This window comes from Phoenix dactylifera, unplaced genomic scaffold (genome assembly GCF_009389715.1).
Source record: "Phoenix dactylifera cultivar Barhee BC4 unplaced genomic scaffold, palm_55x_up_171113_PBpolish2nd_filt_p 000492F, whole genome shotgun sequence".
NCBI lineage: Eukaryota > Viridiplantae > Streptophyta > Magnoliopsida > Arecales > Arecaceae > Phoenix > Phoenix dactylifera.
The window spans coordinates 248,404-264,037 of record NW_024067912.1 but is presented as its reverse complement, the minus strand read 5'-3'; the positions used below and the strand labels follow the sequence as shown (position 1 = coordinate 264,037).

Genomic DNA, 15,634 nt, shown 5'->3' with positions numbered 1-15,634 from the left:
TGAGTTTCCAGTACCCTCGCTGGAGGGGATTAAAGTTGAAATCAAGATTTTAATTCAAAAAAAAAAAAAATCTAAATCCTCAGATAAAAGGACCCTGCAAGAAACCATAAAAATAATGTAAGGAACTACCCAATCCAACGTTGGACTAGTTTTATTTAGAATAAAGCGGTGGTTGGAATTTGGATGCCCCGTTCCCATGAAGAGAACTAGATCAGGATACCTAAAAAATAATTCACAGCTATGGGTGAAGCTGGGTGTCGCACTTGTATAACTACCATTAATCAAACCGACAACAAAGATAGCATCAAGCTATAAAGTTCGTAACAAAATAAACAAATATATATATATATATATATATATATATATATATATATATATATATATATATATATATATATATATATATATATATATAGTAAACTTTTTTCTTGGAAAAAGGGTTATTGATATGCTGTTAAATAACGATTACTATGATTCCAGAAATGACATGCATAGAAGTAATCCGAGCACAAAAATCTAACTTTAAGAGAATTATACCCTTCAAATGAGACAAGGAATTTCTAGATATTTTCAAGTTAATAGTTTGGAGCCTGCAGGGACACTATATACAATGAGAAAAATATAATTATTGTTATAATATCTTATTTAGCGATATAACATTCTATTACAACATAAATAACAAATAAAATTATTATTATTTTTAGATTATATCAAACTTCTCTGTAAAAGAGATTATACGGTTTGCCAAATATATAATATTTTTATCCACGAACAGGATCGAAAAATAATGTCATTACCTTCCCGATTGTAGCCTGTTATTTTAAATAATAAAACGATAATAACAGTGATTATTTTAATACAAAAGTTTGCGGCATTACTTTTGGTGCAATTTATGGGGCCCCGTTATTTTAACATTGGTACGAGATAACGAGGAAAAGATCTTCGGGAAGATATTTTTCCCTCCAAGCCTCGGGGCTTGGGCTTCTTTATTCGTTACAAAACACCTTATCCTGCGGCCTCAACCGCCATCGAGCGCGCAGCCAACTGACCATGGCATCATCTTCTCCATCTCCCGTCACCTTTCCCCAGCTACCCTTTTCACCCAAGAGACCTCCTCCAGTACCCATCTTCAAAGAGCTCCACTTCAACCATGACCTCTCGGCCACCAAGAAACTCCAGGTCAGTCTCAATCGATACTATGGCTGAAGTGAGAACTTCTGCTCTTTTCATTGTTAATTTGCTACTACTTTGATTTGAACACTCTGTTGGGTCTTGGATGGATGAATTGGTGCAGGCTGGGGTGGACCTGGTGGCAAACTTGATTGGGGTGACCCTGGGCCCGAAGGGCAGGAATGTGGTGTTGGAGAACAAGTATGGACCCCCTAAGATTGTTAATGATGGGGAGACTGTCCTTAAGGAGGTATCATAAAGGAGAGGCTTTGTTGATCTGTTTTGATTTTAGATCACTGCTAAACTGTAGCCTTTCTAATTCTTTTGTTCTGCTTCCATTGGGCCTCTTTATTATTTCCTTTTGGTGGGAAAATGGTATTGCATAATTCAGGATATAGTCTTATTTTGGATTTTGATTTGTGCTTCTTGAATTGGAGCAACCCTTGAAGATTTATGGTTTTAATACGGGTTAGAAATTGGGAAACCACGTTGTTTAACAGCTGTTAAGTTGTCATTGTATCAACATATATATGTTGTCTATTTCTATTCCAGTATTGTTTTTCTCTGCCTTAAGCTTGTGGTGGATGCATGCACTGATGAAGTTCTTATAGGATAACTAGATTTTTTTTTTTAATCAAAATGAGATTTGCTTGTTGTTTTTATACAAAAAATGGACAGCATGTGTCTTCTGGTTAAAAATTCTCTTCCTTTTCAATAGAAAAATGATTTTCATTTGGTTTCTGTTGTGGGAGAATAAAGTAGTTAATTGATAAGTGAAGCTTCTTTTCACAATGTTTCTATTTTCTTGGGTCAACTTTAGATACACAAATCCCTTCAACAAAAAAAAAAAAAAAACTTTAGATACACAGATTGAAACACAGAATTCCACCATTTTAGGAGAAGTTTGTGTTTCTCCTTGGTCATTTTGAAAACTTTCTGCTCCTCATTACTTCTTTTTGGGTTGCCAAAGGTTGAATTGGAGGACCCATTGGAAAATGTTGGTGTTAAATTGGTGAGACAAGCGGGTGCAAAGACAAATGATCTTGCTGGTGATGGTTGCACCACTTCTATTGTTCTTGCTCGAGGTTTGATTGCTGAAGGTGTGAAGGTAAATACTTAGTTGCATGCTTAAATAGTATCCTGTCCATCCTCCAATGCAGCTTGCGAGAGTAGAGTTTTTGATTATACCCTTTCTATTTCCCCCTCCTTCCACAGTGATGCACAGTTGGTGCTTCTTCATCTCTGACATTGCAATGAATTGAATGATCTATATATATATTATTGTTTTGGTAAAAGAATTCACTGTATGTTAATAATTAGGTACTTGCTGCGGGAATGAATCCTGTTCAAATTGCACGGGGAATTGAAAAGACGGCCCGGGCTCTTGTTTCTGAACTCAAATTGATGTCAAGGGAGGTAAGGTTGACATGGCCTGTAATTAATATGTTCTTTACTTTTATTGAATGAATGTTATCAAAGGGTAGCTCAATTTATGGAATTATCATAGTTTCTAGATATTCTTAATTTTTTACAAGCTGATTGAAGCTAGCTGCTTTTTCATCTCCACCTCTTTCCTGTGGCATTTCACAAGTCGCTTCCCAACATTAGAAAAAAAAAGTTTCTTTATCTAAATTGAGTGTTCTAACCTTTTTTTCTCAATTCACCATAATTTCTTTATCACATAATTCTTGATACACTTTTATGATGGCATGTCAACAGTAGAAACATACTCCTGTTGCAGATTGAAGACCATGAAATTGCTGATGTTGCAGCAGTTAGTGCTGGAAATGACTATAGTGTGGGAAATATGATTGCAGAAGCTCTTAAAAGAGTCGGAAGAAAAGGTGTAGTTAGAATTGAGAATGGAAAATGCACTGAGAACAGTCTGCAAATTGTAGAGGGTATGCAGTTTGATCGTGGTTATTTGTCACCTTACTTTGTTACTGATCGTGCAAATATGTCTGTGGAGTTCGAAAATAGCAAGGTAGTTAGTGTGTTATTCTAATTAACATTGTGTTACTCTGCAAAGAAAGTTGCTAGTGTGACTTTTTCTATGCAGATACTTTTGGTTGACAAAAAAATCACAAATGCAAAGGAGATGTTTAAACTATTGGATAGTGCAGTCAAAGATAAGTACCCACTCTTGATAATTGCAGAGGGAATTGAGGAGGAAGCTCTTGCTCCAATAATTAGGAATAAACTCAAAGGTGTGCTGAAGGGGGTTGCTATTAAAGCTCCTGCCTTTGGAGAGCGCAAAAGTCACTGCATGGATGACATTGCTGTCTTGACTGGAGGTAGTTTGGTGGTTTTTGAAGTATATGCATAAACCTAGATTAGTAATAGTACTAATGAGTTTTTCTCAACCATATGATCTTAGAACATTCATTTATTTATAGCCTTCTGGTTTTGTTTTTTTACTTTTCCATCTCTATTCATATTTCTATTTGTTTTACAGGCACAGTAGTCAGAGATGAGATGGGACTGACTCTTGAAAAGGCTGGAAAAGAGGTTTTAGGTTCTGCGGTGAACATAGTAATTACTAAGGATTCAACGCTAATTGTTACTGATGGGAGCACCCAGCATGCAGTGGAAAAGCGGGTTGCTCAATTACGAAATCTTGTAGAGGTACATGAACTTGTTTGAAGTTGCATCCTAGCATGCATGTGAGATTCTAATCTTTTGATCACATTACAAGTAAAGTCATCATCTGCATGACTAATGAATATCTGGCTGCATTTGCTTCCTGCTCAACTTTTGCATTTTAAGGTATATCCAGTATCATGTTTATCCTTTATGTTTGATTAATTTTTGCTTGTATCTGGTTTTCCTCATCTCGCTACTTTTATTTATTATTCATGCTATCCTTTTTTTTTGTTTCAATCTTGAGCTTCATTGCATGGCTAAGACTTGCCTTCTTGTTCTAGTGCATTTCTTTTTTAAATTCGAAGTTGGTGAGCAACAGAAAAATCAGTGAATGCCTTTTTTCCTTAAATGGAACTACTTCCATCAGAAAAGGGAAGAGGTAAATGATTGCTGCTTCTCTTTATTGTGCAAGAAAATAGAAAATGGAAAAAGTTTTTTCTTTATAATTTGGAAAACGTAGTCTTGGAATGTTAAACTGACTTTTTAAGGCATACACGCATGGATAGTCTTGTATGAGTAAGTTGATATTTATTAAATGTTACAGGATGTGAAGACTGAAAAGGTCAAAATAACATATCAACAGAACTATGACTTTTTTAATTTCCAGGCAACTGACTTCACTGTACAAATGAACAAAATTTTCAACCTGCAGCGGCAGGATGCTCAAGTTAATGTAATGCTCTTATCAAGCCGCCATTAAGAACCTATAAATAGTAATTTGTGTTTGGGCTCTAACAAAAATCATACCGGTACTTTTGCATAATGTGGCTTAACATTATCTTTTTTACATTTTCTAATAAATTTTCACTAGTACAGTCTCTTTAATTAAACTTTTCATCTTCTTGGTATTGTCTGAACTAATTTGATATCCTCACATGCAAAGCACAGTTAGGCTCAGTTTCACATTTACTGTTATTTCATAACCTGTTGGAGTTCTCTTTTCTAGACATACATTAATGACATTACCATCATATTCATGGCCAAACTATGTAGTTGATCTATTTAGATCTGGTTTGTTACAGAACTCTGAAGAAAAGTTCAAAAAGAAAATATTGAATGAGCGGATAGCAAGGCTATGTGGTGGAATTGCAATTATTAAGGTAATTTATGCTCGTTTGGATCCAGTCTTTTCTAAAATCAACATACGAATATGGATAATTTCTGTGTTACACTACACCAGGTTCAACAAATTTAATGTTGGAAATAAATGACAGGTAGGTGCACAAACAGTAGTGGAGTTGAAAGATAAAAAGCTGAGAATTGAAGATGCTCTTAATGCCACTAAGGTAGGTTCAGCTTATCTTGATGCTTTCTATTGGCTAATTTTGATGTAATGAAAAATTTTGCCCTTTACAGTCTGCTATTGAGGAAGGTGTTGTAGTTGGTGGTGGATGTAGCCTATTGCGGCTATCTATGAAGGTGGATAGCATCAAGGAATCTCTGGATAATGAAGAGCAGATGGTATTATTCTATCCTTCTTTCTTTTCCATTATGACTTGATACCAAAAGGTGATAATAGAATTTGAACGTTAGGAGAACTTTAAATCAGATAAATACATATCACAAAAATGACATGATAAATCTTAACATTAGCAAAGGTAGACTTTATGGACCAAGGTATGAATTATCCAAATTTGAGGATGTTTGATGATTGGCCATCAAGCTAAAGTCAAATTTCAGATTTGGTTGTTTTTCAGACCTAGGTATATTTAACATAGAAGGCCTGTTTAAAAGGTTAGGTAGTAGATAGAGAGATGGGACTATTTTTGTTAGTCAGTTTAAACTTGGATATCAGAAATTTTTCCGAGGTTTGATGATGGAGTTGGGTAGGGTCTTGTTTGGGTCGGGTTGAATTCAACCATAACCAAATCACCTAGCATCGGATTGGGATTTTTGAGCCCAAGTCAACCCAACCTTGCCCAATGAATGGGTGGGACGGGTGGATTCGGATTAAGCTTAACCCAAGTTGCACCCCTAATATCAAGACTAGTTTAACTAGTATTTTGCACGTGCTATGTACTTGCTCCTTTTTAGAGAGAGAGAGAGAGAGGGAGAATGTTCACATGAGATTTTATATAAACCGAGACTTAGTTCAGCCCATTTAACTTAACCTTAACCATTTAGCCCAACCCATGAAACATCAACTTGATAAACCGAATCGAACCAAATCAAATATCTCGTGTTGGTTTCAAACAGTTTTTGTAGATGGTCAGTTCAATTTTGGTTTCGATTTTAGAAAACCGATTTTAAATCAGTTCAGTTTCATATATCTCCAAACCGGCTTGACTTGACCAATGCATGCCCCTACTTGTCCTTGTATTCATTCTAGCAATCCAAACAATGGAAATAGTTTAACTTCAACATGTCGAACTTGTCTGTAATACTAACTCTCTACAGGAGCTATTATATAATAATTTGTCACTATAGTTCCAAGTAGTTGCACGATAACTCTACCACATTAAATTATTTCTTTTATGTTCCTGCGAAATCTTACTATTACATGAAAGTCCCTAATTTCAGTTGGATTCGCTGCCTCCATGTGACATGATCCCTATTCTTTGAGTGTTCACAAGTCAGGGAGCCCGCCCAACTTGCTCAAGCCCAAAGCCTTTTGGGTTGGCTTGGGTTTGGGGATTAAAACTTGGCCCAGTCCAAAAAATTTTATTTTATAGTCTTATTTATGTTTGATATATTGTTTACTTAATTGATAATTGCTATTAATATATGAATTTAATTGAATAATAGATATATTGCAGATTGTTAAAAATGTTTAATTATTCATATTTAATATTTCTAAATTTTTAAGTATTTATTTAATATTTTTAACAATTGAAAATAATCATGAAGTTCGAGATCCGACCTAAAGCCTGAGTAAGGGCTTCCTAGCATGGGCCTAGAAGGTAGGCTGAAAGGCTAGGCTAGTCTAAGCAGGGCTCGGGCCTAAGTAAATAGTGTTGGGCAAAGCCTAGCCCAATCCCGGCCTAGCCTGGCCCATGAACTGGTCTATTGTTCTTAACAAGCCCTAACCAATGGCAGCATGACAACCTCCGCATCTTGCTCCTCCTCTGCTGCAGAACTGGCGACGGACTGGGATGGTTCCGCCATTGATACCGAGATAGCTCGCCAGAGGGAAAGAAGGAGAAGAGGAAAAAAGAGAGTGTGAAGAAGGAAGGGAGAGGGGGAGGAAGCAAGAGAGGCCGGCCGTCGGAGACCCGGGAGCCTCCGCCTCTTCCACGTGGAGGCTCCCTGGCTTCCGCCGGCCGGCCTCGGCTACCTTCTCTCTTCCCTCCTCTCCCTCTCCCTCCCTTACCCGCTCTCTCTCTCTCTCTCTCTCTCTCTTTTTCTCTCTCGTTCTTCCTCTTCCCTGCCATAGAAGATGTGTTGGTATGGGCCTGGCACGGCACGGTGCGGGCATGTACTGACTCATCTCACCGGACAACCGGTACGGTGCCTGGTACTAGTTCCGCCGTCCTCGTCGGTGGTATTCACAAAGGAATTAGAAAATTTGAAGAAGGCTAAGCCTGATATAAGAATGCATTCATCTCTGATGCACAAATTACCTTCAAAAGAAAAACATGATTCCTAAATTGATGTAGCCATTTCCTTGATTAGGTAGTGATATGAAACTCCTATTCTTGATTTCCACCCTTCATGTACGGATGTTACAGTATGCAAATGCTATTTAGCAGGCAGTACCCACATTTTCGCATGATATCATGGCTATTCAGTATGTTGTGACACCAATTTAGTTATAGTATTCTTCCATTAGAAATTTTATTCTTCACACACATAGGTTATCTCTCTGTGATTTAATAATTGTCGTTCTTTTCTGAATGCAATATCTGCTTCTCTGCTCTTTATCATGTTCTCTTGCCTTCCACTATTTCTGCAGATTGGTGCCGATATCTTTAAACGGGCTTTAAGTTATCCTTCAAAATTGATAGCCAAAAATGCTGGAATTAATGGAGATGTTGTTGTGGAGAAGGTTTGTGAATGATTTTATTCATATTCAAGCTTTTGCATTTTCTTTATATTTCTTTTAAGGTTGCCCGCTAAGTCCCTGTGGAGTACAAAATCCAAGCTAATGCATTTTTCTGATATTTTATTTCAGGTGTTGTCCTCTAATGACGTAAGATATGGCTACAATGCAGCTAAAAATTGTTACGAGGACTTGATGGCGGCTGGGATTTTAGACCCAACGAAGGTATCTATTTCAAAAACATGAATAGTTAATGGTAGCTACTTTCTTTTTATCTTCAATAATTTCATAGAAGTAATTTTTTGCCGGTCGTGTTCATTTGCATGCTCGTTAGTCATCTATCTATAGTATGTGTGAGGAAACTTTCAAGAATTATCTTACATAATATCAGAGGAAAAACAGGATCTTATGGACTATGTCATTTAGTTGTAAAGTACCTTTTTCCGGCTTTTTCTCAGAGTTAGCAAAATGAGTTGCTGCTATTTATGAGCTACCTGTAGTTTGCTAGTGCTTCTCATGCACTTTAATCATCTGATTCTGACAGAATTTGGGGTCAAGTGCAGGAATATACCATAAAAATTTATTGATATGAATCTCATCCCAGCAAGACAACACTAGAAATCTTATTTGTAAAATAGGGGATTTTTTAATTATAAATAATAACATCATCTCTTGCTGAAGATACTTAGTGGTCACTAGATTTGCAACTTAAAGATCCCAATTCTCAAGGGAGACAAGAGAGGAAAGTGTCAGGCTGTCAGCGTAGCGATCTCCAATTTCATCAGCTGTAACATTCCATTACCTAAGGAAGGGGAGGGGGTTCGGGGGAGGGCAAACCATCCCCTGGCCATATTTCTTATTTTTTCCAGTCACCTGATATTACTGAAGTCCCATTTGCTACTGATGAATCATCCTCGGGAAAATTGCTCGCTGAACTGAAATTTTCTGAATATGGAATGATACTGGACATGTAATTATAATTTGCTTTTTCACATGTCTAACAAACACAAATGAATTCTTGAGTTTTATCCTGCTTCATGCATTCATGAACTCGACACACATGTGCAGGTTGTTAGATGTTGTGTGGAGCATGCTGCTGCTGTTGCAAAGACTTTTCTCACATCTGATGTGGTCGTTGTTGATACAAAGGAAGCAGAGCCCATTAGTAGGCAAAGGCTGATGCCAACTTCTAATCTCATGCGAACATCTAATCTGATGCCAACTTCTAATCTCATGCGAACATCTAATCTGACACCAAAATCAGGTGCTTATCTTCTTCACAAATATGCTACATAGATCACTGGCATATATATGATAACCTGCCATGAGCTTATCTATTGAATTTCAAAAGTTTGCATTATTTTTTTTTGCCTTTATCTTGCTGAAGATCTAGAACAAGGGTATGGCAATGTACTGATTAGTTCTTTCTCATGACTTATGTTTGCAGGTATTGCACTTTAGTTTGTGCTAACCAGTCATTCATCTACTTGCTGTTCCATTCTCTCTTCCCTTCATGACTCATACTTACAAGTGGTTGAGATGTCAATCGAAAGGAAGAGGCAATCTAATCTGCGTATTTTGGTTCAGTGAAATATGGCCAATGAGACTTGCTGTCATTCATCAATGTGCGTTGACTCACAATACTTTCACAGAATCTTTCCAACAAACCACCTGAGAAATAACATTCAATACAGATGAGGTTTCAATCTCAAAATTTAGAAGCTTTTGTGATTATTCTTAAAATGCAGTCACCATGGTACACTTCTTCATGAAGGAAAGCCATGGTGAGGCCAAATGTCTGTGTGTGTATAAGCTGAACAATTTTAGGGACTCATGATCTGTGCCGACGAAGGGTTAAAATAGGACCATTTGAGCTTGGGATGTATCATTGTCTTATTCATCCATTATATTATGTTGGGTAATGCCTTCATGATTTCTACACTCCTCTTATAAGCTTATATTGACTGTGTTTCGTATGAATTTATTGTTTAGGGTATGGAGATTGCTGCATGTTTGTTGCTTGCTTACTTTTGGGTAGATATTATGGCGATATTTAGTATTGAAATCTATGGAAATTAAGGAAGCTATAGGCAGGACACACTGCTATTTTGATGCAAGAAACATAATACTTTAATGGGTTATCAGTCTTTGCCCTTTTTCTTTTGTATCTCATTTCCTAGATTTATCATACGCAAGGGTTAGAGAGTGGAACTATTTATGGATTTTTCTCATATTGTTCTCTCTTTTCCGCCTAAGGGTTAGAAGAGTTTAGGAGTGAAGAGATCACACGCTAATCTTTTCGGCGACTTTTCATAGTGACCTGAATATAACTAATATGAAGTAAAAATTAATAATACATCAAATAGATTTTATAGCTTAGTAAAGGCAAAAGTTACATGTCCAGTTCAAATCCCCTCGCCCCTTTATTGTATATATTTTTTAATGAAATTTTATAAAAGATATATTTTATATAGTCAGGTTTGGGTAGCTTTAATTGATTTTAAAGGGTCACATAGGTGAGATATCCATTCCTATTAGGACTTGAGATATATCGCATATCTGAAAAAACTTGCGCAGCGGCTATCTTTAAACATACTAGTGCGCTTCCTATGCACAATAAAATATTGTGGCTATTAATAAGTAAATCCGTTAGGTGCATTAATACTCTATATGTACAAAATTCTTAACACATGTTCAAGTCTCCGCACCCTTCTATTATATATATTTTTTATAAAATTTTAATATATATATATATATATATATATATATATATATATTATAGTTTGGTTTGAACAACAGACATCGGAGGGATAAATCTCAAATTTTAACGAATTTTAAAAGGTTAAATTTCAAACTTGTTCTAAATTTTAACGGATTTTAATTTTTATATGATTTTGCTAAACAATTTCTATTAGGATTTGCGACAAATCAGATATCCGATCTTATTAGAATGTGGGGCATATTGGATGTTCGAAAAATTTGGCCATCTACAATTTTTAAATATACTAGAGCTCTTTCTACGTATGATAAAATATTATAGTCATGAATTAGTAAATCTATTAGGTGCATTAATACTTTATATGTGCAAGATTCTCAGCACATATTCAAATCCTCTCATCCCTCTATCGTATATATATGTTTATAAAATTTTATAAAAATATATATATTATATAGTTAGAATCTCAAACTTTAACGAATTTTAAAAGGCCAAATTCCAAACATGACCCAAATTTTAATGAATTTTATTTTTTTTCATAATTTTGCTAAACAAATTCTATTTGGATTTGGGATATAGATGATTTGAGACGTACGGGGGATCCCAAAAAACCTACCAAGATGCCATCTTTAATTAGTAAGTCTATTAGGTGCAGTAATGCCTTATAAGTGCGAGACTCTTAGCACATGTAGTACAACGTAAACTGCTTTAGAAAGAAAAAAGACAAATAAAGGAGAAAAAAAAAGTTAAAAAAGGGGCCGCTGTGACCGACGAAGTACGAGGTGCAAAAAAATCCGGCATCGATCCTTTTCTAGATGCGGCCCGCGGCTGGCCTCGCGGGATCCGCTGCTGCAGTCCTCCGTAGGTGGCCATGTGTTTTGTCTCTGGCCTCTTCCCTCTTCGATCCCTCCTCATCACCAGACCTATATATATTTATGGAATAACGTGCTCCAGTTCCTCCTCCTTGCTTGCCTCACTTGCATCGAGTGAAGAAGAGAAAAAGAAGAAGATGATGATGATCATGATGGGGCTTGCGCTTCTCCAGGTGGCGATGGATGTGATGGTGGCGGGGATTTCATTCATGCTGGTGTTGGGGATCTTCGCCTTCGTCGCCACCATTCTCTGCTCCGCCGCTTTTCTTCAAGCCATCTCTTAAAAGAGATCACCCGCCCAGAAGGCGAAAGTAAGTCATGGTTCTAGCTGACTCGATTGATTGGACCTTAGGCTCGATGATGACGAGTTTCTTAAATCTTTTCATGGTTTCGGTTGTGGGCTGACGGAATTGAGGATTTGGAAATTTGGAATTCTTTGATGCGGCTGTTTTTCTGCTTTTTTTGGGCTTTCATTTTTCAATCCAACTCGTTAGACGGGAGCGAATGCAAGAGACAACATTTAGACACAATTCGCTACTGTGTCGTATAATCCATTGACTGTTCTTTGGAAAGAGGAGTGTGTTTTCTTCATAAATTTTAGTTTTTCCATTGGACAATTTATATCAATTCTTTAGTGGAGAGCATCCAAGTTTTGATGGCGTTTGAGGGAATTCTTTGATGTTACTTTGTTGTTCATTGGTGTGTGTGGCTTCTCTAGTTTCTTGAATGGGGGACTGTGATCGCATAGAAGTTGGTAATGATGATTCAGAGAAGCAGCAGCAGCTGAAGGAGTTGGACTTATCCTTGCCACTGGATAAATAAGATTCTTCAAGTGAACGGTTGATTTTATGCAAATATAACTTGATAAAGGCTGACAGTTACGATTGTAGTAATTCTGTACTTGGTGTCCTCTTTAATTTAAGGATTTATAAGATTCTTGAAGAAACAGGTTAGCTGTAAGTTTTGAGGACTTAGCTATTGGTTAGCGCATGCTAGGATATCAGAATCGATGGTTCATAACTGATTCATTTGGTATTGGAGTAAGTTCAAATTTTGTCTTCACCCTTGCAGTGGTTCATTCTGATTTCAATCGATATTTACTTCCTTTAGTTGCTTCAACAGCGCTAGGACTATCATTTCATATGCATGTCCATTATGGATTTCATGTCTTGTGTGGTGAAAGTAGAGACTATAAATCCAAGTATGCATGTAATAAAATAGTCTTTACTTTCATGGTTAAGTGAATTGGACAAGAAGAACTATCCAATCAGTGAAAAATAGTTGGCTAAACTAAAGAAGATCAGACCAGAATGGTGCTGTGCTGAATGAAAATGGACCTAACATGATATTGTCAATTATAGGAAGAGTTTGGTTATTTATGCAAGGGAGACTGGATAGTGGTGGACCGAACTAAGTTATACATTGTCACTAGATGAATCATAAGAAGTGTGTATGAAGATTTTTGAGAGGTAAGTTTTAAAGTCAAGAATTGGGGAATGTTAGTTTTGGCTATGGTTGGCAACTTGATCAAAAAATGAAATTTTCTGTAAATTTCTATGGAAGAAATTGTTCGGTAGCACATCTCTGGTGGTTTAGATTCTACAGATCTCTGATGAGCTAGTGCATCTCTGTGAAGTTGTAAGAAATAATCTTCTTTGCCTTGAGCAGTAACATTGCTGACAACATCTATTGCTTGCTTTTCAAGAGACTGTTTACATAAGGTGAATTATTAGAGGGTTTGAGGCGCAAACCGCGATAGATGCATTCCTCCCATCAGGTTTTTATTTTCGCTCCACCTAGTTTTATTTCCTTGTCCATTGTATTCAGTCTTGTTTGTTTCATATGTACATGTGTGGAAGGGGGTGATGAGTTGTACATAATTTAGTCCATCTCAGTTTGGTGTTATATGTATTTTGTGGCAATTTTTGGAAGAGAACCATGAAATCGTGTTTGTGCTGTCTAGAAGGCTCTGCCTACCATGTCTATCAGGTGATTTATGATCGCTCATATTTGATGATCTGCTAAAGCAGAAAGCTTCATTAAAGAAAGGGTGCAGATGATCGTTTTTTAGCATTTACAAGATGCATGTGGCCGTACCATGCCTCTGATGGATGCTAGTTTCATGCAATTTTAGATGAAATAAACTTATAATGCTTAGTGGGCAAAATCCATCATTAATAGTTTTGTTGCCCTATACTACCCTTAAAACTTGCCTACACATCAAACCATTCATATTCACTTAATCTCTAATAGATGCAAGTCTTCCATGATGTTCATTTTTAAATGCATAATTTTACAGGGTTAAATCCTCTATTCCTCTCAATCCTCGGTCCTTCAGTTTTTTTTCTGTTTTATTGGCGATATATTTACTGTTTCAATCATACCTCAGCCTCTCTAAGTTGGAATTTGAAATTCTTGTTGCAGGAGAAGCCTACGTCTGATTAGTCTTGTCCTTCTGGGCCTTGCAGAACAGATTGCATTTTTTGATGTGCTTAATCTTCAGTTTGAAGATCTGTTCTTTAATCAACTATGCAACTCTGGGGTTATGCTACTATGCTACATACAAAAATTGCTTCAAATTGTGTAATGCTATGTTCGAGCATTGAATCATGATGATTTTCAGCAGCATGGCTGTACAAGGTTGTATATCATGTTCAGGATGATTATATGCCTTGCATGATTGTGCAATAAAGAGTGCTCTAGTAAGTGTAATTTTTTATGCAACTCCTTGCAGATGCTTTATAAAAGTCTGCATTTTTGATAGAGGTATCGACAGACCATGTTGTGGCACTGGAACCAAATCTGTGATTATCTTGATTTCCTGGTGATTTATTTAAGCAGCTAGATCTGCTGATATCTCAACCACATGTCACCATGATACCTAATCCTCCACCATGATACACCTTGACCATTGTCAGGCTGTAATACGGGCAGCGTGCAGGTGGTACGAATTAACTCAATAGTCGGCACTTCAGTCGCCGATATTAGTTCAGACCAACCAAAAATAAACATATTTTTTGTGGAACCACTTGTGGTACGTTAATGTTAGTTGGCTGGTGCTTTCACAAGAGGCGATCATATTTACTTCGAAGTAAAGCTGGCTCATCATTTACCAACATTAGCTCAAAGCCTCAAAGTATCTTCTGCTGGCGTGAACCGTCTTTGCCCTCCAAAATGGTTCAGATTGTCTGAGGCGGGATTCCAGGTCCCTTAAGTCAAGTAGTTTGAGCTAATTCCAGATTGTCAGCGCCTACAGCAGGGGCGGGTACCCCATCTTCGGGGAGACCATCGACATCGCCGTCGGCAACTCTCTGCCTCTGCCACTTTCCAACGATCACAGCTCTGGGCACTACGTCGAACAGATTTGCTGCTATCCTTTCCCCTCCTCTCTTTTCCGGGAAAAAAAAAAGTCTCATTCATCTCCATTCCTTCACCGTCTTTAATCCAATTCGCCTCTCTCACAATCGTTATCCATAACAAGACCAGGGCAGATAATAGGTAATAAAAAGAGCAAGCCAACTGCACCATTCTTGTCATCGCGTGTAACAGTCCTCTGCGAAGCACGGACTCGGATATGAGACACAAATATAACTCGCTAACGATGCGCCAGTATACTAGATATGGAAAAGATAGGCAAACCGTATGGCTGGGATATCATGTGATAATAAATGAACTAATTGTCTTAGCAATACCTGCAACAATTCGAGTCTTGATTTTTCAAATTATGAGATGGCATACTTCTCTGATGTCATTATCGGAAGAATTAAGGGTATATTTGATTGGAAGAGTTGAACTCTGAAATAAAAATAAAAATAAATAATTTCTACTCCAGCCGTTTGATTGAGAAAAATTCTATTACCATTTCTAAAATAGAAAATGTCCCAATCCCCCAAAACTAATCCCTACTCTTTTCCAATATTCAAATTTTATTCCAATTTTGATTTCCAATATTCAAATTTTATTCCAATTTTGATTTTAATTCGATCATAAATCAAACACGTCGGAAGGTGTAGCCATCCTGATTTCGATTCCAATCGCCAACCAAAAACGCCCTAAGAGTAATGCTTTTCCTAGATAAAAAAATGTTTATACAAAGGTATACCTTATCGCATCATGCAACCACGTCGCCAGTGTTTGTGAATGGTGAGGACAAGGCATTTTGGTTTCAAGGTCATGTGTGGCCCTACGCATGGAGCAACTCTGCCCGCGAAGGCCTGAAATGAAGCGCAGGCTCTGCACTCATGCTCGACAAGT

At 37.1% G+C, this 15,634-nt stretch overlaps 2 protein-coding genes across 4 annotated transcripts; both read left to right on the top strand.

The window, feature by feature from the left end:
- The first annotated feature begins 997 nt into the window (after window positions 1-997).
- Window positions 998-9,752, top strand: LOC103717711 (ruBisCO large subunit-binding protein subunit beta, chloroplastic). Of its 3 annotated transcripts, none has more exons than XM_039119162.1 (14): window positions 998-1,179; window positions 1,295-1,420; window positions 2,141-2,278; window positions 2,491-2,586; window positions 2,912-3,071; window positions 3,327-3,464; window positions 3,626-3,795; window positions 4,836-4,913; window positions 5,028-5,099; window positions 5,170-5,274; window positions 7,706-7,798; window positions 7,925-8,017; window positions 8,861-9,056; window positions 9,380-9,752. In XM_039119162.1, exons 1-14 carry the CDS (start codon window positions 1,051-1,053, stop codon window positions 9,394-9,396), a joined length of 1,611 nt encoding a protein of 536 aa, XP_038975090.1. In that variant the 5' UTR covers window positions 998-1,050; the 3' UTR covers window positions 9,397-9,752. The 3 variants fall into 3 exon arrangements, with proteins under 3 accessions (XP_038975090.1, XP_026664486.1, XP_008804418.1); XM_026808685.2 differs by having other exon boundaries at window positions 2,912-3,154; window positions 3,230-3,464; XM_008806196.4 differs by having other exon boundaries at window positions 999-1,179; window positions 2,912-3,154; window positions 3,230-3,464; window positions 9,240-9,752.
- Window positions 9,753-11,269: 1,517 nt separating this feature from the next.
- Window positions 11,270-14,104, top strand: LOC103717712. The gene is made up of 2 exons (XM_026808687.2): window positions 11,270-11,691; window positions 13,805-14,104. Exon 1 carries the CDS (start codon window positions 11,380-11,382, stop codon window positions 11,662-11,664), a length of 285 nt encoding a protein of 94 aa, XP_026664488.2. The 5' UTR covers window positions 11,270-11,379; the 3' UTR covers window positions 11,665-11,691; window positions 13,805-14,104.
- Window positions 14,105-15,634: the final 1,530 nt, after the last annotated feature.

Excerpts from the sequence above, each read along its gene's own strand:
- LOC103717711 (XM_026808685.2), top strand. The coding sequence starts at position 1,051 with ATGGCATCATCTTCTCCATCTCCCGTCACCTTTCCCCAGCTACCCTTT. Across the intron at positions 1,421-2,140 it reads GGGAGACTGTCCTTAAGGAG|GTTGAATTGGAGGACCCATT; the intron begins GTATCATAAAGG and ends GGGTTGCCAAAG. Across the intron at positions 3,155-3,229 it reads TGGAGTTCGAAAATAGCAAG|ATACTTTTGGTTGACAAAAA; the intron begins GTAGTTAGTGTG and ends TTTTCTATGCAG.
- LOC103717712 (XM_026808687.2), top strand. The coding sequence starts at position 11,380 with ATGTGTTTTGTCTCTGGCCTCTTCCCTCTTCGATCCCTCCTCATCACC.